The following is a 24,542-nucleotide window of genomic DNA, read 5'->3' as shown; positions in this document are numbered from 1 at the left end:
TGGAGAAGGGTTAAATTTGTTCTGTAGTGAAAAGGGATTCTCAAGAGTACCCACCTCCCAGAAAAGTTGACTAATGACACAGGCTGTCCTTGTTCTTCAGCTTCCATTCTCTCAGTTTTCCTTTTACTAATAGAGCCTCCATCCTTGTTCATGTTTCAGCTGTCCCACTAGAGCCATGTTTCTCATATTCCCTTGTAATTAGTTGTGGCCACGTGACTGGATTTTGGCCACTGGGATATGAACAGATGTGATATATGCAAATTCTACTTCATACACTTAAAAGCTGGTATTCTTGACCTCCACTTGCTCCTTCCCTCTTCCCACAGGATGGAACATAGAGTCATGACTTTATACTGACCCATAAAATCTAGGAAAACACCCTAGTGATGGTGGATTAACAAAGTGAATAAAACCTGGTTACTTGAAAGATTATGTGAAGCAGGGCTGACTGTCCAACTGCAGAATATTAAAAGGAAAAAAAATTCATAACAACTACCATTTGTTACTGTTGCTGAACTTGTACCCTGGCTAATATAATGAATACTTTGTGTTAGCGTATAATCTGATTTGCAAAACAATTTGAGTTCATTTTATACTTTGACTATCTCCCATGCAATGACTCATGAAGCTCAGTTATTTAGCTAGTACATTTTTCTCTAATTCATCATCTTCATCCCCACTGTTTGGTTAAACTAATTTGCTTAAGGCCCTCATCAACTCTTGCCTGAATTATTGTAATAACTTTTTTTTTTTAACTTATTGGCTGTGTTGGGTCTTTGTTGCTGCGTGAGGGCTTTCTCTAGTTGCAGAGAGCAGGGGCTACTCTTCGTTGCGGTGTGTGGGCTTCTCATTGCAGTGGCTTCTCTTGTTGCAGAGCAAAGGCTCAAGGCGCACAGGCTTCAGTAGTTGTGGAGCGTGGGCTCATTAGTTGTGGCTCGCAGGCTCTAAAGCGCAAGCTCAGTAGTTGTGGCACATGGGCTTATTTGCTCTGCAGCATGTGGGATCTTCCCAGACAAGGGATTGACCCTGTGTCCCCTGCATTGGCAGGTGGATTTGTAACCATGTGCTACCAGGGAAGCCCTGTAATAACTTTCTAACTGGAGTCTTGGACTTCATTCTGGTCCTTCAAGTTTATTATCCAACTGTCAACCAAATGACACACTTGAAAGATAATTCTAGGTTCTGCTTCTAGTATGACCAAGTAAGCACCTGATGGATTGACTTTATCACATGTAACAATTATAAATTGGGGAGGTGTGGGGGGGAAGAACTACCTAAAGATACTGAAGTGGAACCAAGAGCAGACAGATTCTGGGTGGAAGTCAACACTTGGGATAGAGGAATGCCATTAGATGAGTGCCTCATTTTCATGATATCTTGCCTGCGAAGGGCCCAAATCTAGCTGAATCATGAACCACATATTTGTGGGGAGGAATCCAAGCATGCTAAGAATCAAAGAGCTAGACTGACATTTAAGATGCTGCCCAAGAGAAAGAGAATCAAACCAAGTTAATTACTTGCTTAACAAAGCAAACAAAACACCTCCAGAGGCATACCACAGAATCCAGAGTGTAACATAATGTATCTAACATCGAGTGTAACATAATATACCCAACATCCATGATATATCCCAAATTTACCTGGCATACAAAGAAATATAAAAATATGACCTAGTCTCAACCAGTGGAGGTTGACCCCAAGATCTTATTTCCAACATCTGGAATTGGCAAAAATATTACAATGGCTCTTATAACTATGCATGACAATGTAAAGAAAAACATTCTCATAAATGTAAAGACAGGCAATCCCAATAAGAAAATAAAAGCTATAAGAAATTACCAACAGGAAATTTTCTTTTCTTGAAGACATAAACTGGCAAATTGTGAGAAAGCTCATGAGAGAGCCAATAAATTGCACTAGTTCATTGCATATATAATAAAAGTAGCTCTGGAAGGTAGTTAACGAATTTGATGTTATTGTCTCTGGGGATGGGAACTGGATTTCTAAGGTAGCCAGAATAGTAGAAAGACTTCCCACTGTATAATCTTCTGTATCATTTGAATTTGAACCATGTAAATACATTGCCTATCCAAATATAAATAAATAAAATGGAAATAAAAAATATAATCTATAAGTTCCAGTGGAGGAACGGGATTTAGACAAAGGAAGATACACTTTCATTGAGATAGGAGGCAAAACCAAAGGATAAGTGTGAAGTACAGCATTTGTAAGTCAGAGGGTAAAGGATTGGGATTAGGTTATGCTGCATATGAAACCCCAAATGACGATTGCTTAGACAGACAATAACTGGAGTTGGCAGTCCACACCTTGGGACAGCAGCTCCACAGGGTCAGTCCACACTTCATCTGTTCAGTTCTGCCATCTTCATCACATGGCTTATATCCTGAAGGTCACTGACGGTCAGCAGTTGGCTGCTTATACTCTATTCATTTTTTTCCCCTGTTCTAACCTGGTGAAAAGAGGGGAGTGGTGTGACCGGAAGGGGGATTTTCAGGGCCTCTCCCTGTAAGGTCGTTTCCTAAAAGTTCTATATAACACTTCCACTGGCCAGAAGTTAGATCCACAGCCACACCTTAGCTACATGACAGTCTGGAAAATGTAGTCCTTATTCCAGGCAGCCCAATTTAATCAAGATAGGTTCTGTTACTAAGGAAAATGAGTATTTGGTGGGCAGATGGCAGTTTCTGGCTCAGTGAGCAAGTTGAGGGAATTTCAACCTGATAGCTTCTACTTTCTTTGAAGGTAGAGACATAGTGATTTGCTGAAAGGGCAGAAAGGGGTATGTGGCTGGCTTGAGGACAGTGGTGAAAGTCTGAAATAACTAATGGAAAGAGTAAGAGAGATACGTGAGGTGGGAAATGCAAAACAATATATTTCAGGTGGGTTAGACACCATGCAGCTGTGGTGCATCAATCTTCAAGGCGGTGTGATATTTTTTCCCCTGGTTTTCAGCAATCTGGGAGTAGCAGGTCTGTGATGGAAGCCATTATTTAGGGAGAACGTGCATAAGGTTAGTGAATAGCACTGGGGATGTGTCTCAGTTTGTTGCTGCGAATACTGTGACATAATCTAAAAATTCAGCAGATTCTGATCTGGGGCTTGCAGGCTCTCAGTTCCCCGACCAGGGTCTGAACCTGGGCCACAGCAGTGAAAGCCTGGAATCCTAAGCACTAGGCCACCAGGTAACTCCCTCTTTTTTTTTTTTAAGCAGATTTTTAATCATGGTTAGATTTTTCTAGTCTTATACATACTCTGTATCCCAAGAGATGGCTCAAATTTTTGAAGGAGGTAGAGGACTGCTAAATGCAATAGACCAGGTGAGTGAAACTAGTCCTGAAAGTTCTTTTAGATTTATCTGATGAAATGTAAAAACTGTCTGCAATTTTTTAAAATGATTTAATGTATTTAATTCTACAAATATCTAGTTAATGTCTACAATATGCCAGACATTGCCTTAGTCAAATGGAGGAAGTATTTAATTTCATTAAGTTTTCCTACTGGGGCAAGAGAGACAGCAAATATATAATGTCGAGAAATGGTCTTCATATCATTCTCATCTGTGTGACTCCAGGAGTCAAAACACTTCTCGCAACAGTCTCCCAGTCTATTCTCTCTCCCCTCCAAACCTTTCTGCTCATAGTTGCCAAATCAATCTTCTTATTTCCTGTATAAATTATGCCTTCATTTGAATACTTTCAATGGCTCCTTCGTGCCTACTGAATAAAATTTAAAATCTTTACTGGCACCTACCTTTTTACCTGCTTTTCGTTAACTTCCTTGTATGTGTCCTGTGATCCTGCCAAATTAATTTTACCATTCACCAGGAAAAAATAGTCTCCAATTTTTCTGAGTCCCAGTTTGGATACGATCATTTTAGAGGGATGGTGGTTGTAGAAGCTGCACTGTAAAGAAGAAATGAGTAGTTGTCATGAGGGGGGAGGTGCACAAATATTCTGTTTCTCCTTTAGGGCACACAGTAGAGCTCAACATCCCATCCCTTTGAAATCAGGCATGGCCACATGACTTGCTCTGGCCAATGAAATGTGGACAGAAGTGCCTGTCTCATATCCATGCAGAAGATATGCAAGTTATCTCATTCTTTCCACTGCCCGGGGTCTCAGTGTCTGCATCCACTCTACCATGAACATATAGAGTAAATGAGAAGAAAAAAATTCCTGGTGTTTGAAACCTTTTCAATTTAGAGGTTACCTTAGTCTTCCTAGACTAATACAATTTAGAGGTACCTTAGTTTTCCTAGACTAGTACAATTAGTGAAGAAACAGAAGTAGTAAATGTAAGCCACTGTTTGGAGTTTTTTTTTTTTAATTTTAAAAATTAACTTCATTGAGGTATAAATTATGTACAATAAATGCACCCATTTTATGTGCATTGTTCAATGTTTTAATAAACATATACACCTGCTTAACCACTACTCTAACTGCAATATAGAATATTTCCATCACCTCAAAACATTTCCTTATGCCTTCTTGCAGTCTAATCCTTCCCCTCATTTCTCCCAACCCCCAATCCAGCCTCAGGCAAACACTGACCACCTTTCTGTTACTGTAGACTAGTTTTGCCTGTTCTAGAATTTCATATAAATGGAATCATGTAATATGTATTCATTCTGTGCCCTTTGAGAAGTTTTTAGACTATAAATTACCTTTATAATTCAACATACCTTTTCACTCATATAAGCAATGAAGTTTGATTCAGTCTAACTAGGGTAATTAATCTGTACTTCCTGAATTGTTTTTTCATTTCAAAAAGATATACTAATTATACTTTCCTATACCAATTATACTTTACAATAGAGTTCATATCCATCATAGTGAAACTATTATTTTCTACTTAGTTCACAATTTTACAAGACTTTAAGCTTCATGAAACATTCTGTTTTGTTGATGACTGTTTACCTAATGCCTACAAGGTTGTATGGCACGTAGTAGTTGCTCAGTAAACATTTGTGGACTGAATGGATGTATTTCCCTTGAATTGCCTTTATACTAGTCTGTGTTAAATTAATGGGATGCTTTAAAATCAGAATTTTAATTACCTGCGCTCCTAGAGGAAAACGTGTCTTAAATGCCTCTATTCCATCTTAGGTGGAAGTAGAGGATGGAGATTGAGACTGGAGGAAGCATGGTCACTAATACTCTCTAGTTCGTCTGTTTCCGTACACCGGGGAACATCATAATTTCGTTTGGTTGCGTTAAAACGTTGAGCAAAAAAAAAAAAAAAAAAAATCAATAAAATTCCACCATGGTGTACGAATACCTTTGTTTACCCATTCTCTATTTTATTCATGTTATGTCGTGACAAGCTCCTCAGCCAAATTCTGAACCAGATTTATTTGGTTCTAAAACAGGATTTGTCATAAACGAATTGTTTGACCCTTGACGTTCACCTTGTAAAATAGACACTCTGACCTCCTAACCTCTGAGGAGAGTGATGAAAATTAAGTGGAGGGAAAAGTGAGCCAGCACTTCGAAAAAGGTACTGAGGAGCACAAACAGTTAATACTAATTTGAGTCATTGCCACCCCTGCCTGCCCAGTCCGCGAACGCAGGACTGCGCAAGCGCGCCCCCGCCGGCCCCGCCCCACTTCCGTCGGCCCCGCTCAGCCGGCGCCCGGCGCGCGCACGCCGCCCGGCGTCCTCGCTCCCGGGGCGTCGCCCCGCGTGAGACGGAGTCACGGAGGCCACCCCCCGCACCGGAAGTCACCCTGGCGGGTTTGCCTTCAAATTCTCGGGGAGTTGAAGCAGTGTCTCGGGCTGGCGACGGTTGGACCACGCAGCGCTGGGTCCGTGAGCACAAAGCAGGGTGGCTGCGGCCGGACAGGGCAGGGCCCTCCTCCCGCGTTGCCTGGAGCCCCGCTCGGCCCACCCCCTCCGCCTGGCCGTGGGCGGCTTCTCGAGGAGCCTCGGCGCCACAAGTGAGTGTTCGCTCTCCCGGGGTCCTAGGGATCCTCGACCCCCGTGGCCGGGTCGGCGAGGGATCCGGGAGCCCGTGATGCGATCCCGCTGCGCATTCTGCCTTGAACCTGCCGGTGCCGGCGCTGAGGTCGCAGGTCCTTGCTGTTGTCGCTGACACCTGTGGCTCTGGTGACGGCCCCCCTACCTGAGCAGTGCTGTCCGGCCGAGACTTTTGGGGGCTTCTGCGGATCCCACTCTAGGCCTTTGTCATTAGCGAAGGCTCCGGCCCAGAGAACCTGTTTTTATTTTTTCGCTTTTTTGACGAGTCCTCTCCCGAATTCGTCCACGCCCCCGCCCGAAACCCTCTCCCCTAGAAAAAAACCCAAAAGCCTGGACTTTGAGGATGCAGCTTCCTTTCTTACATTTTGCTAGGTCGGTGTGATATTGTTGAAGATGTGATTTCTTATTTAGTTTATTCTGGAGCCGGGCGTCCTCTGGGAGGCTTACGGCCCTTTTTGTTTCGAGTTGGTACCTTTTAGAAAACGTATCCGTTGAAACTTTGTTTCATGCTGTATATTATATGGCGATGAAGTTAGAGATGAACCGTGGATCCTTAATACCTTGCAGTGGATAGTCTCAAACCCTTATATTTAATCAGAAGTAATTTTCTCTTTTAACTGTGAAGTGCCATTTTTATATCAGTTACTAACTTCCAGCAGCACATTGCTGCACCCTTCTCTCTTGTAAATACTCATTGACGGCTTGCTCTTTGAAATCAGACCTTTAGATACTGCTGAGGACATTCCTCATGTTGTAGAATGTGTGCGATGGATCTTTGCCACATAGTCACAATGCTAGAACACCAAGGTATCAAGAAAGATTCTTGTGATGTTCACACAGGCCTAATATCTCAGTGGCCAGCCTTATTTTTTTCCCAGAGGAAATAGTTTTTGTAATCAGTGAGTTCTCACACAAAGAAATAGTGGCAAAACTCTTTGTCTTCTATTAGTATTAATAACGTGTGACTTGTTTCATGTCTTTAAAAAAAAAAATAGGCAGCGTCAATCAACTTTCCAGTATTCTTAGACTATGAAAAGCTATATAAAGCTCCTTTATGGCCTTGGTTATTCAAGAACTCTTTATGCTTTATAGATTCAGTATTAGGTATGTTATATAGTCTACAGTGGATTCTGCATCTTATTTTGAAACTGGTATCACAATTCTGACAAATACTAAGGATTAGAGAACCTTGTAGAATTTACTGTATTAACAACAGTGTTGAATTTCTGTTTACAACAATGGTTTGGGTTTGTTTGCTTTGTAGCTGCTTGACTGGTTGAAAAGATAATGTGTCAGATCAATATGGTCACTATTGATAACATGCTACATAGATTTTGTTTGTGGTGTTTATTGATATGGCTTGAATGTAACTTTTTAATTACATTTTAATTGTTATAGTCACTGATTTTTGTTTTGTTTTGTTCAGGGTAAATTGAAAGAAAGTTTAGCAGATATATATTTTTTTTGTTTTCTTGAGCAGGTCTCTCGGTGCTCTTTTTGTAGAGATAACTTTTGTGCTTCTTGAGTATTTATCATATGATAATTATAAAGGTAAGAAGACTGTCTGCCATGCCGTAATTGGTCATCGGTCACTCATTTATTGTGCTTATTTGTAATCATCAGTGACTGACTGTAAATTAGTATTATGGTTGCTTTCATATTCCAGAGATGAACATTCTGAAAGTTGCCCAACAGTGTATTGTCACTGCTAAAGTTACACACACTTGGCTTACTGAAATGCCCTCAGGAAAATGCATGATTGAGGTTCATCTGTTTTTATTGTAGGACATTAGTTTTGCAGATTTTTAAAATTGATGCTGATTTTTTTCATTTATACGTAATAATATTCTGTGCTTGTTTCCTCCTGCTAAGCAAATAAAAAAACACTTAGAATAAATAAAATGATATCCCTTCCACTAAACTTCAAGGATTTCAAGGTCTGTCTTACTTTTGCCTTCAGTGCAGTTCCTTGCACCTCAGTGTGTGTTCCATAATATTTCTTGAATGAATGACCTTTGCACATTACAGTGAAAACTGCAGTGAAAGTAGAACCCCATCTAAGATTCCTTTAAAAACTAAGTGGGTATGGCATCCATTTTAGTTGTGGAATAGGAAAGGCGCTGCATTTGTTTTGGGGAGAGAATAGGAGTCTTAGAATTCAAATATTTGGATCTGTAGCCTTTTCTTTTTCATTCTCTTTGAACACTTCCTTTCCCTAATCCTGGAGGAGTAAAAGATACTTTAAGTCTCTTTGTGGGGATACTACACAGCATCACATTGTTTACTAGAAATTTTGCTGTAATATTGAGTTTTTAGTGTTTAAAAATATTTGACTCTGTTACTTGAATTAAAATTTCATGTTGCATCTTAGTTTAAATAAATGAATTTAGTCATTAACTAAAATAAATAAGTACTCAAGACATGTAAACAAAAGGGTGGTTCTGATAGGAAGGATCATGTAAAGGAAAAGCATGCTGTGAGATAAAGCATGCATTGCCTATGCTTATGGTTATTTTTATGTTTAATATTCTGTCTTTAACGGGGGGCGGGGGGGAGTGAAGCTGGGATGAAGTGAGAGTAGCATTGACATAGATACTCTACCAAATGTAAAATAGCTAGTGGAAGCTGCTGCATAACACAGGGACATCACCTAGATGATTGGTGATGACCTAGAGGAGTGGGATAGGGAGGGTGGGAGGGAGGCCCAAGAGGAAGGTGATATGGGGATGTATGTATAAATACAGCTAATTTACTTTGTTGTACATCGAAAACTGGCACAACAGTGTAAAGCAATTATACTCCAATAAATATGTGGGGGAGAAAACCCAGCAGTCTGTGTTTTTGGACAGTCTCATTTTTATAACTTTATAACCTCATTTTTGTTCTATTAATGGAACCAGTAAGTAGTGTTTACAGTTCATTGTGGTTAAAATTTGGTCTAAAGGCTTTTCTTCATGTATATTCATTCCTTCAAGTGTTGCCAGATGTTGTGTCATGTAGACCCAAATTTTGTCTTCCTGGAGTGTAATTTTTGGCAATGATAAAGATACATTCTTGAAAATTGAAGAATCTCATAAATTTACAGTGTTGACATTCGTTTCAGAAGAAGAATGTCTTAGAGATTCTAAAAGAATAGGAAAATTTATTTTTTGTCTAACATTTAGTCATTGCATGGTATTTTGATACAGCTTCAACAAACACATCGTTTCTTTGATAACCAGGAATTTTTCAGGTCATTCTTAATGTGGCCTTGGATTGACTTTACATTTGTTTGTTAGAAAATGTCAAATCATTGGCTCCTCGGGGATTTTATCTGACTAGAAAGAAGTATCCATAACACAGAACCTTCAAAGAAGGCCTGGAGTGACTTTTGTGAGCTTTGGGACATTGAGCCCTGGCCCTCAGAAAAACAAAAGGACAACCTATATATAAGTAACAAGATTTTTTTTTTTCAAGTGGAAAGGGAAGAAAGATCTGGAGGGAGTCAGTTTAAGGAAAAGAAGGAAGAGACACGAGAGTCTTGCTACCCGTGCTTATCCAGATCAACAGTATACTGCCAGCAGTCGGCTCCAGCTGTACCCTTCTAACATGGTTGCTCAGAGTAGGTGTCACTGTAGGGCATATGTAGCTTCAGAGCAAATTTCTCATAAGGATGAGTTGAGGATCAAGGAATGTGAGAGTGCTGAGGGTCAGAAGCTGGACAAAGGTAAGAAATCTTAGTAGTTAGACAAAGCCTGACAGTATTCATTCATTCATAGATTTACTGAGTATCTGCTCTGTGAAAGGAAGCATGGTTCTGGGTGCTGGGGATATATCCTTAAAATAACAAGAGAACTATGGTCCCTCAACTTAGCTTTTGTTAAGATGGGATATTATCAGTGGTCATGATTCCAGAAAGTCATGGGATTTCTTTCCTTTTCTTTTGAACCGCAGATGCTGCTCAGTCTTGAATTACTTATAGACCTCAGTTCATAGCTGTATTGCGTCATAACAAATTACTGAAAATTTAATGGCTTAAAACAACAAACATTTATTGTCTCACAGTTTCTTTGGTCAGGCTCTGTGTATAGCTTAGCTAGGTGCTTCTGATTCAGGGTCTTTCACAGGCTGTAGTCAGGGTATCAGTCAGGGCTGCATTTATCTCAAGGGTCAGCTGAGGGAGGACCCACTTCCCAGTTCCCTGACATGGTTGTTGGCAGGATTGAGTTCCTCTGGACTGTTGGACTGAGGCCCTCAGTTCCTCACTGGCTGTTGGCCTTGGGTCTCCATCAGTTCTTTGCCATGTGAGCCTCTGCACTGAGCAACTCACAGCACGGTAGCTGGTTTCTCTTAAAGTAGTCCAACAAGAGAGAAAAAGACAGTGAGCAAGGTGGGAGTCCCCATCTAATCTCAGAAATGATGTTCCATTATTTTTGTATATTCTGTTTGTTACAAGCTCACATTCAAGGGGAGATGATTACACAAGGGTGTGGACACCAGAAGGCAGAGGTCATTGAGAGCCACCTTACAGGCTCTCTGTAATTATTGATGGATATAAGGCCCTTCATTTGTTGTATTTTTTTATTTTTTGTTTCTTCCCTACCCTTCATCCTCTTTCTTCATTCATATTTCCCTATCTCACCCTCCATAGACACTATTATATATTTAATATATGTTCTTGGGTGTGTACGTGTCCTTTAAAAAAGAGTGTTTTATACACCATACATAAATGTAGCATATTTTTAAGTTTATAAAATGGTGTTGGGGGGCTTCCTAGGTGGCACAGTGGTTGAGAATCTGCCTGCCAATGCAGGGGACACGGGTTTGATCCCTGCTCCAGGAAGATCCCACATGCTGCGGAGCAACTAAGCCCATGCGCCACAGCTATTGAGCCTGCTCTTTAGAGCCCGTGAGCCACAACTATTGAGCCCATGTGCTGCAACTACTGAAGCCCACGTGCCTAGAGCCTGTGCTCTGCAACAAGAGAAGCCACGGCAGTGAGGAGCCCATGCACCACAATGTAGGGTAGCCGCCACTCACTGCAACTAAAGAAAGCCCGCTCACAGCAAAAAGGAGACCCAACACAGCCAGTAAAATAAGTAAATAAAAAATAAAATGGTGTTGGGATTTAGACCTTGTTCTATGTCTAAGTTTTTTTTTTCACCCAACTTTGTATCTTGATGATCTATCCATGTTGCTCTTTGTAAATTTTGTTCATTCCTTCCATCTGCTACATAGTATTCCATAGTGTGCATCCACCATATTTCCTTACCCGTTTCCCTAGCAGGGAATAGATAGATTACCTCCCACTACTTGATTTCTCAAACAATTCTGTCATTACCATTGAAAAACAAGTCCCTTTGTGGATCTGTGTGAAACTTCCTCTGGAATATTTAAAGAAAAGTAGGGTTGCAGGAGCATAGGATATATGCATACATAATTTCTCTAAGTACTGCCAGATTGCTCTCCAAAATGATTATACCAGTTTATGCCCACACATTGTATGTGAGGATGTCCTTTTTCCCAAATCATTGCCAATACTTAGCATTATTGGACTTATTAATTTTTTTAATCTGGTAAATATAAAAGGGGTCTCTCGTTGCTTTAGTTGCATTCTTCTGTTGCTAGTATCTGTACTTGTTAACCACTTGGGTTTTCCCTACCATGAATTGCCCTTTATGTGCTACCTATTTTTGTGTGAAGTTCTTTTGTCCATTAGTGTGAGGAATTACAAGGATGGATTTTCTCATCTTAGGTTATAACTGTGTTCCTGGGATAAACCTTCTTGATCTTGGAATGAGCAACACGCTTGGGTATATGATGATATATTGTTAATTAGCTAATCTTTTTTTTCTTTGTTAATCTTTTATTTAAGATTACCACATCATGTTCATAAGTGAAATGGGCTTTTTTTGTACTTAATTAGTTTTGAAATTGAGGTGATTCTCACCTCATAAAAACTTGATCAGTTTTCCCCTTGTTTTCTGGACCAATTTTTATGTGATTGGAATTATCTTCTGTCTAGAAGGTAGGTAAAAACCCACCTGTAGAAACCCCATATCCATATATCCATATCCCACTAAGTACAAAGACTTTGCTTAGTTCTTGTATATGGAAAGTTTCAGGGAAGATGCATTTAGCATTTATTGAAGACCTACTCTTTGCCAAGTACTATGGAAGGTACTTTAAATAGTCATTTATTCCTTATAGTGCAAATCTTGGAAGTAGTTACCACTCCAATTTACAGGTTTAAAAACTAAGGCTCATTAAAGCTAAGGGGCTTGACAAAGGTGGCAGAATTACAGTTCCAACCAAGATTCTTCTAACCTCAAAACACATTTTCTGCTATTTCACAGCGCCCTCCAAAAAGTGATCTCACATTTTACATTTGTTCTGCAGATGTTCAATAAGATTTGTATGTCATGCACTGAAGTTATTGTCTCAGACCTTTCCGCTGTAAATCCTGCTCTCAAAGAACTTAGAAATTCAAGGTAGACAAGTGCCTTTAGATGAAGGCCCCAGTAAAGTGCCAGGGGACTTTAGAAGGGGGAAGGCTTATTTTGAACTGAGAAGTTCAGAAGGTAGACATACTGGGAGAATTGCCATCTGAGGGGGGCTTTGACACGAAGGTAGGGTTTGACTGTGGGAACTAAGAAGTTTCTTTGAAGGAGTGGAAATTAGCATGAGCAAATGTATAGAGATGGAGAGTACATCCCATCTTCAGGGATCCTTGGAAAGTATACTTTTAAAAAACTCTTTATAGTACTTATTTTTAAGAGACATAATATGAGATGTTTCTTTCTTTTTTAGCTTATAATCGAGCATGAGTCTTCTTATGATTAGTGAGAATGTAAAATTGGCCCGTGAATATGCATTGCTGGGAAATTATGACTCTGCAATGGTCTATTATCAGGGAGTTCTTGACCAAATGAACAAGTATCTATACTCAGTCAAAGATACATACCTCCAGCAAAAATGGCAACAGGTAAGAATCATGACTGCTGTTTGTTTTAATGGTTTAAAATACTCAGATTTAAATAGATAGTGCTTTTGCAGCAATACATTGAGTGTATAATTTATTACATGGATTTGTATATAATGTTACTTAAAACTTGATTTATTATAGTTCTATTCAATTACTCTAATTTTTGGAGTCTAATAGTAATGGTTTTGAAATTTTTTTCTAGATCACATTTTTACCTGGTAAAATTAGAATTGACTTTATTGGGCCATTGTTGAAACTGCAGATGATACCTGAATCTCACAAGTACCGTATTCTCTATAGAACATCATAAAACAGACCATATTTGAATCCCATGTGAGGAGCTTTAGTCACTGAGGACCAGTAGAAATTTATAGGTAGAAACAGGTCCAGTTGAATATGGCATTTATAATAGGGTTCAACAATGTCACAGGAGAGAAATATTATAAAAATAGTCTTTTTGAGCTGGTCTTCTAGGTAGAATATTATCCCTCAGATTCTACTAAACTGCTTTTTTGATAGTATTCCATATTTGTCCTTAATTTCTTTAAAAGAAATATCCTACCTCTTTGAACTTAACCTCTTTCCCTAAATCTGCCTCTGCATATTTTACATTAGAAGGGGAAGACACTTTATTTCATAGAGTCTTACATTTGTCACTGAGAGACTTAAGAACCTTTGTTCTTAGGCGAGCAACTTTTACTTAAAAAGTCTAAGCTTTTTTATAAGGATGTTTAAATTATTTAGTTTTATTACCAACTTCATTTCAGTATTTCATATGTGTGTGTGTGTACCTATATATGTATAAATAGTTTTAAAATTGAGTCAAGACCACTTTAAAAAAAATATTTTGGTTGTATGTGGGTTGAGCCATTTATCCTCTGAAGCTTTGTCTTTCAAATTGTGGGATGCAATCTATTAGTGAGTTATAAAATTAGAGGATTTGATTATCATTTTTAATGTCAATTAAGTAGCCTAAGAACCATCAAAGCACAACTTGAAAAAGTATTGTTTTTACCAGACTTTGAAGTTACACCTAACTTTTAAATTTGTTATGCACTTTGAATAAGAACTGTAAGTCAGTAACGATGGCTTATTTAGCCAGAATACTTAATTCATTTTATCAGAATTAATCTTGCAATTAAAAATAAAGAATTCATGAACCATTATTAAAATTTCAACAGACTATTGTGGTATGGTTTTCTGGATATCTGATGTCAAAATGGAGGCTTCTGATGTCTTTAATAAGTGGCCCAACTTAATCTTGGCAGTGATTTATTAGTTATAGAAATTTAAAGAGCCATATTTTCCTTTCAAATCAGGTTTGGCAGGAAATAAATGTGGAAGCTAAACACGTTAAGGATATCATGAAAACACTAGAGAGCTTTAAACTAGACAGCACTCCATTAAAAGCTGCACAACATGAGCTTCCAGCATCTGAGGGAGAAGTCTGGTCCCTGCCGGTACCTGTTGAACGAAGGTAAGTGGAGACCCTTTAAGAAACAAACTAGCACAGAAAACTGATAGCATTGGTTCTACCTAGGAGGAGAACTAGGGGACTGAGAGACAGTAATGGGATAGGGTTTTTTTTTACTGAATACCTTTTGTAACTCTTAAATTGTATATCATGTAACTCTGACCCATTTCAGTAAAGTAAATTTAGATAGACATAGACCAAAAATGTGCTTTTGTGAATGAGCTTAAAGTAGTGGAGACACTGTTATCTTATGGAAGGAACATGGGGGTGGAGATTCTGATATCTGGGCTCTAGGTCTGTCTTTATCACTCATTATCTGTAGCTTTGGGAAAATCATATAACCTTTCTAGACCTCAGATTTTTGTCATATAAAGTGAGGGAATTAGACTAAAACAGTGGTTCTCAAAAAGCTATCACAGAATATTGCTATTTATCAAGCTCTACTGCTGCTAAAATTGAAAAATGGGCTTTTTAGTTCACAGAAAAAAAAGATAAAATGTTCTCAATTATAGGTTTTTCTCTGGCATTTTTATCCCCAGCTTCCTATTACCTGGTGCCAGCAAATGAACAATTAGGGAACGTTGATATTTACCGAATTGCTCAAAAGAGCCAATTATGCTTAGTTCCACTGCATATTTTTTAACTGACAACTGTGCAAGTGAGTGTCATTTATCTATTTTACTCACATAATAGATTTCCTAGTTTATATTGTGGGTTTAAATATATTAGTGTGTAATAGCATTCTACAGAGAACACTTTCAGGTTCTTTCCCCCTTCACCAGTTTGAGAACCTTGCATTAAAACATTGCTAGGGTGGTTTTCAGGTGTTTGTTTCTATCATTTTAACTGTTAATTCTTGATTGTATTTTATGATAAGTGCTAGATACTGAGTGCTCACGGAGTTCTGAGCACTAATATAAGATACACATGTTATTTTATTTATTTCGTACAATAAGCCTTCCAAATATGTCGTATTTGCTCTGTATTTCAGGTAAGATAGCTGAGGTGCAGTGAAGTTAGGTAACTTTTTCCCATTATCACAAAGCTAATAACTGGTGGAGCTAGGACTCGAATGCAGACATGTTTGATTACAAAGCTGGCACTCAGCCATTATCAGTCATTCCCAAAGTCTAGCATACATAAAGATCTCTTGGGGTACTCATTCAGAATGTGGATTCTGGGGCTTCACTCCTAGAGTCTGCTATAATAGCAGGTGGAGCCCAGGAATCTGCAGGTGATTCTGATACCGGTGGTCGATGGATCACACTTTGAGAAGTATGGTACCAAAGTGTCCCCCCTCCAGTTTAAGATCAACTAATGGGTATTGATTGTTTCTTAGTCACTTTAATTTTCTTCAGCTCCAGATAAAAGTACTAATGTTCTATTATTGACTCTGATACCTTCTGAATATTTATTAAATTTTATCCTTACTCTGAGTACTTTTATATATATTTTCTGTATTAGAATTCACTAAAAATAAAAAAAAAGTACAGTAATAGGCTCGTTAAAGAAAAATAGGAAAATGCATAAAAGCAGGAGGGAAATCATCTAGTCATTCTAGTGCAACGTCTGGTCTTTTTTGCATTGTTTATTTTCATAGTTGTAGTTGTGCTATGCCCATAATATATAATCTTATACCCTGTTTTTTTAAAAATCCTAATAGATAACAATTATCATACATTTACTGTGTGCTAAGTACTATGTTAATTGCTTTACATGTATTATTTAATTCTCAAAACAGTGTTAGAAGGTAGGTACTGAACTTTTAGCCCCAATTTCTGATGAGGAAACTTAAGCTTAGATAGGTTAAGTAATTTGCTCTTCATATTGTAAACATTGGTAATTTATAAGCCATCTTAGACCTCGTTCTCTGCTGCTTTTAAAGGGTTGTTTGCTATTCTTTTGAGGGATATAACCTACATAGTTAACCATGCTCTTATTCATTGTTTTCCCTTTTTTTGTTATTATAAATGAATATTTTTCTGCATTTATGATTACTTTTTCATAATTTCACAATTAGAACTAGTAATAGATGAGTCAAGTTGTGCCTAAAGATATCTTTTCCCCTTTTTACTTTCTTTTTTCCCCTTCCTTTTGAAGAATCATCATTTGGCTCTTGTATTAGTCTATTCTGGCTGCCATAACAAAATACCACAGATCAGGTGGCTTAAACAACAGAAAAATATTTCTCACAGTTCTGAAGGCTAGAAAGTCCAAAATTAAGGTGCCAGCCAATTTAGTTCCTGGTGAGGACTCTTCTTGAGCAGATGACCTCCTCCTCTCTGTCTCCTCACATGGATGAGGGAACAGCAAGCTCTCTGGTGTCTCTTATAAGGATACTAATTCTTAGATCAGGACCCCACCCTTATGACCTTATTTAACTTTAATTACTTCCTTACTCCAAATGATCACATTGGGGTTTAGGAATACAACATAAGGAATTTTGGAGGGGTGCAAACATTCAGTCTATAACAGCCCTGTAACTCCTTTATCAATTACTGGTAAGAACTTTCCAGTGAATAGATGTGATTGTTCAGTTGATTTCAAATTTAACGAACTGTTTGGTTGCCACAATCTTAACACGTGGAGGCAGGAGGCTTCTCTCTTAGGGGTGATGGAAATTTGAGTTAAATGAGCCTCTTCATCTTGAAAAGGCTGTGATGATGAGCCCTAGTACTAGTGTCCCTCCTTATTGCTTCTGGCTTTCTTCAATATTTTTTTCTGTGATTTTAAATGCCTTGGATTACTGTTAACTACAGAGTTCTCCTCTTTGACTTTATTTACTGCATCTTTCAATTTCTTCCTGTAATTTGTTTTACTTGCTTCCTCAACTGAATATCCCTCGAAACTCTTTATTTTCTGTTAGTCTTAATTTGTACTTATGCTTCAACTCTGGTGGTGATTTTAACCTTAACATCGCCTAAATTTTAATCCCATTTAAAGAACAGATTCAGCTGATCCAGCATACTCTTTTAGTGCTGTGCACAAAAATGTTTGTACAAGGAGGTTCATTGAAGCCTTTTAGAGGAAAGATTAGAAATAGTTTAAAGGTGTTAGGTATAATTCTTTTAAAATGTCTTTTAAAAATCAGCTGATGTCCCTCAAACATCTTCTCATCTCACTGACTAAAGCCCAGAGTTTTCAGCATGTCCCTCAGTGCCACCCTTTGAGATCTGCTTCCCCGCTACCTCTGTGACCTGAGTTCTTTTTTTTTTTTTTTTTTTTTTTTTTTGGGGGGGGTACACCAGGTTCAATCAACTGTTTTTATACACATATCCCCATATTCCCTCCCTTCCTTGACGCCCCCCCCCTCGAGTCCCCCCCACCCTCCCTGCCCCAGTCCTCTAAGGCATCCTCCATCCTCGAGTTGGACTCCCTTTGTTATACAACAACTTCCCACTGACTATTTTACAGTTGGTAGTATATATATGTCTGTGCTACTCTCTCGCTTCTTCTCAGTTTCCCCTTCACCCCCCGCCCCCTCCCATACCTCGAGTTCTCCAGTCCATTCTCTGTATCTGCTTCCTTGTTCTTGTCACTGAGTTCATCAGTACCATTTTTAGATTCCGTATATGTGAGTTAGCATACAATATTTGACTGTGACCTGAGTTCTTACAGTCCTCTCCCTCAGCCTTCTTGCACAAGTCAAACACAAATGCTTCAGTTCTCTGCACTTGCCTTTCCTTCAGCTCCGATGTTTGATGGCTTGTTCTCTCATTTCTTTCAGGTCTCTACTTAAATGTCACCTCAGAAAGACCATCTGTGATCTCCCTGCTTAGTCCCTACTCTTCTTTATTTTCTTAGATAACACTTAGCATCATCTGAGGTACTGTTTATTTCTTCATTGAGACCCTTCTGCCCACACACAGACTTGTATGTAAGCCTGTGAGAGTAAAGGCTTTTATTAAAGTTATTTTTTTTTAAATTTTTATCTTGGGATTTCCCTGGAGGCCCAGTGGATAAGACTCCGTGCTCCCAATGCGGGGGCCCAGGTTTGATCCCTGGTTGAGGAACTAGATCCCGTGTGCATGCTGCAACTAAGAAGTCCACATGCCACAACTAAGAGTCTGCATGCCGCAAGGAAGATCCTGCATGCTACAACTAAGACCCAGCACAGCCTAAATAAATAAATAAGTAAATATTTAAAAAAAATTTTTTGTTTATCTTCATTGCAGAGTAGTGCCTGTCAGTAGTAATAGTTCAGTAAATTATTTTTCGAATGAATGAAAAGCAGTAAGAAGTGGATAAAGGGAATTCCCTGGCAGTCCAGTGGTTAGGACTCTGCGCTTCCGCTACAGGGGGCACAGGTTCGATCCCTGCTCTGGGAACCAAGATCCTGCAAGACAGTGGCACAGGCCCCCCCCCCCACCCCCAAAAAAAAAGTGGATAAAGTGTGACACATTTTATGTGACTGACTGGCATCTAGCCATTAAAAGTCATTTATGAGGTGAAGATAGAGGAAGGGATACCAGAAATGCTTCATGGTATGATGAATAGAGAAACTATGAGCATTTGTGTGTATAATGGTTCCAGTTCATTTAAATGAAAAGCAACCATAAGAAAACAAACTAATATGTTAAATGGTTAACTCTGGATTCATGGGGTTACAGGTGACTTTTTCTGATTCTTTTTATATTTCAGTGTCTATTTCATATTATTTTTCTTAAGAGGAAATATAAATATATGTTTTAAAGCAGTATTCCTACTTGGCTACCTAAGTTTCTAAGTCCAAAATTGGACCCCCATCATTCCTTTCACATATCTATTGGTTGGGCTTTATCATCCTCCCAAATTCTCATTGTCAACATTTCACATATAGGAGCATCTTTTTCCATAGTGTTACTTAGATTTTTATCGTTACTCCTTGAGCTAGGCCCTTATCTCATGCCTTGATAACGTCTCCCTGCTTTCTGTGTTTCCATCATCAGTATATCTTATTCATTATTACACGTCTTTCTAAAACCTTTTCAGTGGCAGTCAGCTAAAACCCAAGCCTCTTGAACTGGTGGTACTTAGATCTACTTACTGAACGACCTTATCTGCTCAGTATCATCTTTTAATGTTTACCATTGTCTTTACAGTTAGTGTCTTTATAATCTTTACATAGATTAAGCTTACTTTGCTTTCTTTGCTCTTCTTCACTGATTTTCTTGTCTGTAATTGTACCATCTTGTTTAGGTCAACTCCTGTGTTTCCAGGTCAATTTACTTTCTGTCTTCAAGAGACCATTCCCATGGTCTCAGCACTAGATCTCTTTCACACTTTCTAGTACACTTGCCTAATCTTACATATCTTCTTTCTCAACTATACTTGAAGTATTTGAGGATAGGACTCCCCTACCTTTTTTATTGCTCATTTTATTGGTCCCAAACAAGTCTCGAAGCATAGTAGGAACCTGATAAATATTTGGGAGGTCTAAATCCTGCCACAGAAATAAAGATGAAATGATCTACTTAAAGGTAAAGCACCATCCATGAGTTATTGTAACTGTCCATAGCCAGTGCTTATATTAGATGTGTTTTAAATGGGAAAATGATTAACTTTTATTAATTAAAACGTGAGGACTATGATGCATTCTAAATAAAATGGTACCAAATTGCGCATATTATCAGTGCATAAATGTGAATTCTGCACCTGTGCTATGATCTCGCTCTTTTGATCAAACTCCCTTTTCAGTGTATAAGAATCAGACTAATTTTTCATTTATCCTTGATACACAACAGCTATTTCCTTTCAAAGAGAGGTGATGGTCACTTGACTTCTATTATTTCTACCATATAACCATACTGCACCACAGACAACTATGTCTAGTTTAAGTGCTAGACCTTAGATTTCAGTGACCTCAAGTTTATTCAGTTCTGTCTTGTGTTCAGTTATTGTCTTTGCTTCTTTAATTCATAGGCTAACTTACACACTATGTATGTTCATCTATATTTGGACCAACTCTAAGAGTTGACTATGATTTTCGTGATCTTGTCTTTGATTAGACCCTCACCAGGACCTAGAAAACGCCAGTCTTCTCAGTACAGTGACCCTAAACCACAGGGTAACCGTCCAAGTACAACTGTCAGAGTTCACCGTCCATCTGCACACAATCTTCACAATGACAGAGGGAAAGCTGTTCGTTGTCGGGAAAAGAAAGAACAAAATAAAGGAAGAGAGGAAAAGGTAAATGTTACTGATTTTCATAAATGAAAAAGTTACTTATTAACCTTAAAAATGAATACTGTACAGATTTTAATAATTTTTAGTAATTAAATCTGCTACTATAATAAAACCATAGTCACATTCCACCTAGGCTAGGATTTTCCCTGCTCACTATTCAACAAATAATTTTGATTGTTTTTTGTAACTTTCTGTGTTGATAAAGTTTCAGACAAGTTGCAAGAATGGTATAAAGAACTTCCATATATTCTTTACCCAGTTTTATCAGTTATTCATATTATGTCCCTTTTGCTTTATCATTTACTCTCTGTATATACTTTATTTTCCCTGAAGCATTGAGAGTAAGCTGTAGAAGTCATACCCTTTTACCCTTAAGTATTTTAGCTTCCTAAATACTAGGATGTTCTTTCACATAAACACGATGCAGTGATTAAAAATCATAAATTTTACATTGATACAGTACTGTTAACTAATCCACAGGCCTTTATAAAATTTTGCCAGTTATCTGAATAATGCCATTTATAGCTTCCCCCCATGCCAGCACCCAGTATAGAAGCACACATGGCATTTGGTTGTCATGTTTCTTTAGTCGCTTTTAATGTGAACATTTCCTCTGCCTTTATCTTTTTTGGCCTGATTTTTTTTTTTTAATTTAATTAAAAAAATTTTTTTTCCATGTAAAATAATAGTATTATTAAGAACCAAATTTCTCAAAGAGAAAGTAGAAATATAAAATAAAAGTTAAGAAAAATTTTACTATTGTAACTGAATTAGAATTATTCACATGATCTTTTTTTTTAAGTGTACAATGTGATTTTTTTTTTCTTATTAGTAATGTATATATGGCAGTCCCAATCTCCCAATTCATTCCGCCCCGCCCCACATTTCCCACTTGGTGTCCATATGTTTGTTCTCTACATCTGTGTCTCTGTTTCTGCCTTGCAAACCGGTTGATTTGTACAATTTTTCTATATTCCGCATATATGTGTTAATATACGATATTTGTTTTTCTCTTTCTGACTCATTTCACTCTGTATGACAGTCTCTAGGTCCATCCATGTCTCTACAGCTGTCCCAATTTCATCCTTTTTACAGCTGAGTAATATTCCGTTGTATATATGTACCACATCTTCTTTATCCATTCATCTGTTGATGGGCATTTAGGTTGCTTCCATGTCCTGGCTATTGTAAGTAGTGCTGCAGTGAACATTGGGGTGCATGTGTCTTCTTGAATAATGGTGTTCTCTCGGTATATGCCCAGTAGTGGGATTGCTAGGTCATATAGGAACTCTATTTTTAGTTTCTCAAGGAACCTCCATACTGTTCTCCATAGTGGCTGTATCAATTTACATTCTCACCATGGCCTGACTTTTTTAAGAGTTATTTTGTAGAATGTTCCTCAGTTTGGGTTTGCCTGGTATTTCCTCATGATTAGATTTAAGATTGTGCATTTTGGGCAGGAATACCACTGAAGTGTTTTGTTCTTTTCAGTGTGTCATATAAGGAGGCACAGGATGTTTGTTCTGTTACTTGTGATAAATTGGATCACTTGGTTAGGGTGGTGTCTCTCAAGTCTCTCCACTATAGTTATTCTTTTTCCCTTTATAGTAATTTGTGGGGAGATACTTTGAGATTATATAAATATCCTATTTCTCATCAAAATTTCACTTGCTTGCTTTAGCATCCAGTGATTCTTGCCCGAATCAGTTATTCCTCTGAGAAATGAAAAATCATTTTCTAATGCTGTTTATCTCTAATACATTAATTAATTGACACATTAATTAATTGACACTGAACTATAAGAAAAAGCTCTATCTCTTCCCCTTTAATTTTATCAGTATACACTTGTGGAGTCTTATTTTATTCAGTGAATTAAAATCTGTTACTATCTTTTTGATGTTTAAATTGTCCAAGATTTGAGGAGTGGGAGACCCTTGAAGCTGGATGTTAAGTCTTTTTAACATGTACTCACCATTCTCTGAGCATTTCCTGATTTTCTGGCAAAATAGGATGTCCTAGGCTCTTGTATTTACTCCATTTCTCCAGGAAACACTGGTTGCTTTCAGTGAGGAATGAGATTTATAAACCAAGCTTTCAGTGCCAGTTAGTATTATTTGAGGACTTAACGCTCTCTTGCAGTAAGAAGCATATGGAAATCTAAGAACTCACTGCTCTTTACTTCTACCTCCCCACTCCCTTGCCCCAGGCACATACCTAGTCTCTGAAATGGTAAAGTGCAGGTTCACTTGTTTGGCTTATTGTACCAAAAAGACCCATCCACACCACCTGGGCAAAGTAAAAACTGGGTTATAGCTAATGTAAAGCCCCCAGTGCTGCCCATCCAGCCCTTTTCAAAACATCATATCAGCCCTTGCTTCAAGTTCTGTTTCCTAAATTTGCAATCTGACTTTGTCATTCTGCTTGAGAACCTCATCCAGTAACCAGCCAAGCCACACCTTTAAACAGAACCTTCCTTGTTGGTATAGATACAGATATGCATTTAGCTCTTGATTTTGTGTCATCACCTTTATTTCCCTCCTCCCTATTTCTGGAGGTTACTTGCCCTTGTACATCTGGATAGTCACTGCCCTTGAGTCCCTCTCACCATAGTTCTGTAGTCCCATATTTCTGTACTTTCAGCAACAGCAGTTCTGTTGTACTTCCTGAAACAAGGAAAGGTATGAGGAAGGTGGCTAATGCATCTGGCCTTATGCAGTGTTATCAGTACCAGGGTTGCCTTGACCTGTCATCTAGGGTTTGGGTTGTAAGCCTTATAATAATCTGTGGTTTGTAGAGCTCAATGTCCTATATTTTTTTCATTTTATACCTATACTTTTATACCCTGAGAAATGATGTGTAGAACCTGAGGTTACTGTAATCAGCGAATCTGTTGTCCAAGATAAACTAAATTGACTTAATATGATTTGCTTATTAAAACAGGAAAATATAAAGCTTTTAAAAAATATAACATGGTGATTAAGAGTATGGGCTTTGGAATCAAGTTAGACCTGTATTTAAGCACCAGCCCTGCTGATTCTGGATGTATTACCATAAGCTACTTGGTCTTTCTAAATTTTATCTCCTCATGTATAAAATTACTTCAACGCCTGTCTCATAGACTTTTCGTAGGATAAATGAGATGACATTTTTTTGTACCTAGTATGTGCTCAATAAATGTTAGCTATTATTTCCCAAACATTCCAGGTAGCTGAGATTTTTGTTATATATGCTGTTGACTTACAGTTTCACCATTGCATTTTTTTTTTAATTTTAATGAAATATCTTAGAGGTTGATGACTATATTCAAACATGCTCTTTAATTTATCTAAATGCAGAAGTAGAATTATTAGGTTAAAAGTAGGATAAAGAGAAATTCCCCAAAAGGAGACTCAATTAAAAAAAATTCTTATTTACCAATGAAAGTATTTTAGCTTTCAATTTAAAATGTATAGTGTTTCTATCACCCTTTGATCCTCTGCTGTTTCAAGAATAGGGCAAGAGGACAAAATATAATAAACATAAAATCAGCTACATGAAGAGATCTTATCTGTGTCTTTGCTGAGTGTACACATTACTTATGTGCTAAAATCCTCAGGACTTGACAAAGAACAAGTGTATAGAATAGATTTTCTTCCCAAATCAGCCAGTGTATCTTTGTTGAAAATATATGCTCAATGTTGAGAAACTTTCATTTGAGGAGATCAGAATAATATATTTCAAACAATTATAGAACAATTAGATGCTAAATTGGTTGTAGCTAGTGACTAAAAGTAATGAAATTCATAAAAGGAGATGATAGTAGTCAGAAAAAATGAATAATTTTTTTTCCTATTTAAAATCTTTTTTTACATATTCACTTCAGAAAATCAGAAAGTAGAGCAAGTAAAAAAAAAACTCACACTCACATTTTTACCCACTCAGAGTTCTGTTAATCTCATGGTAT

The 24,542-nt window shown here is 37.9% G+C and overlaps 1 protein-coding gene across 1 annotated transcript in view; it reads left to right on the top strand.

The window, feature by feature from the left end:
* Nucleotides 1-5,816: 5,816 nt before the first annotated feature.
* Nucleotides 5,817-24,542, top strand: part of KATNA1 (katanin catalytic subunit A1) — a 38,366-nt gene continuing 19,640 nt past the window's right edge. Inside the window, exons 1-4 of the mRNA XM_057739913.1 lie at nt 5,817-5,956; nt 12,786-12,960; nt 14,280-14,437; nt 20,422-20,602. Coding sequence (XP_057595896.1) covers nt 12,799-12,960; nt 14,280-14,437; nt 20,422-20,602 — 501 coding nt within the window. The 5' untranslated portion in view covers nt 5,817-5,956; nt 12,786-12,798. The remainder of the gene's footprint in view (nt 5,957-12,785; nt 12,961-14,279; nt 14,438-20,421; nt 20,603-24,542) is intronic.

This window comes from Hippopotamus amphibius, chromosome 6 (assembly GCF_030028045.1).
Source record: "Hippopotamus amphibius kiboko isolate mHipAmp2 chromosome 6, mHipAmp2.hap2, whole genome shotgun sequence".
NCBI lineage: Eukaryota > Metazoa > Chordata > Mammalia > Artiodactyla > Hippopotamidae > Hippopotamus > Hippopotamus amphibius.
The sequence above is the reverse complement of the archived record's forward strand: the minus strand, read 5'-3'. Positions and strand labels throughout refer to the sequence as shown.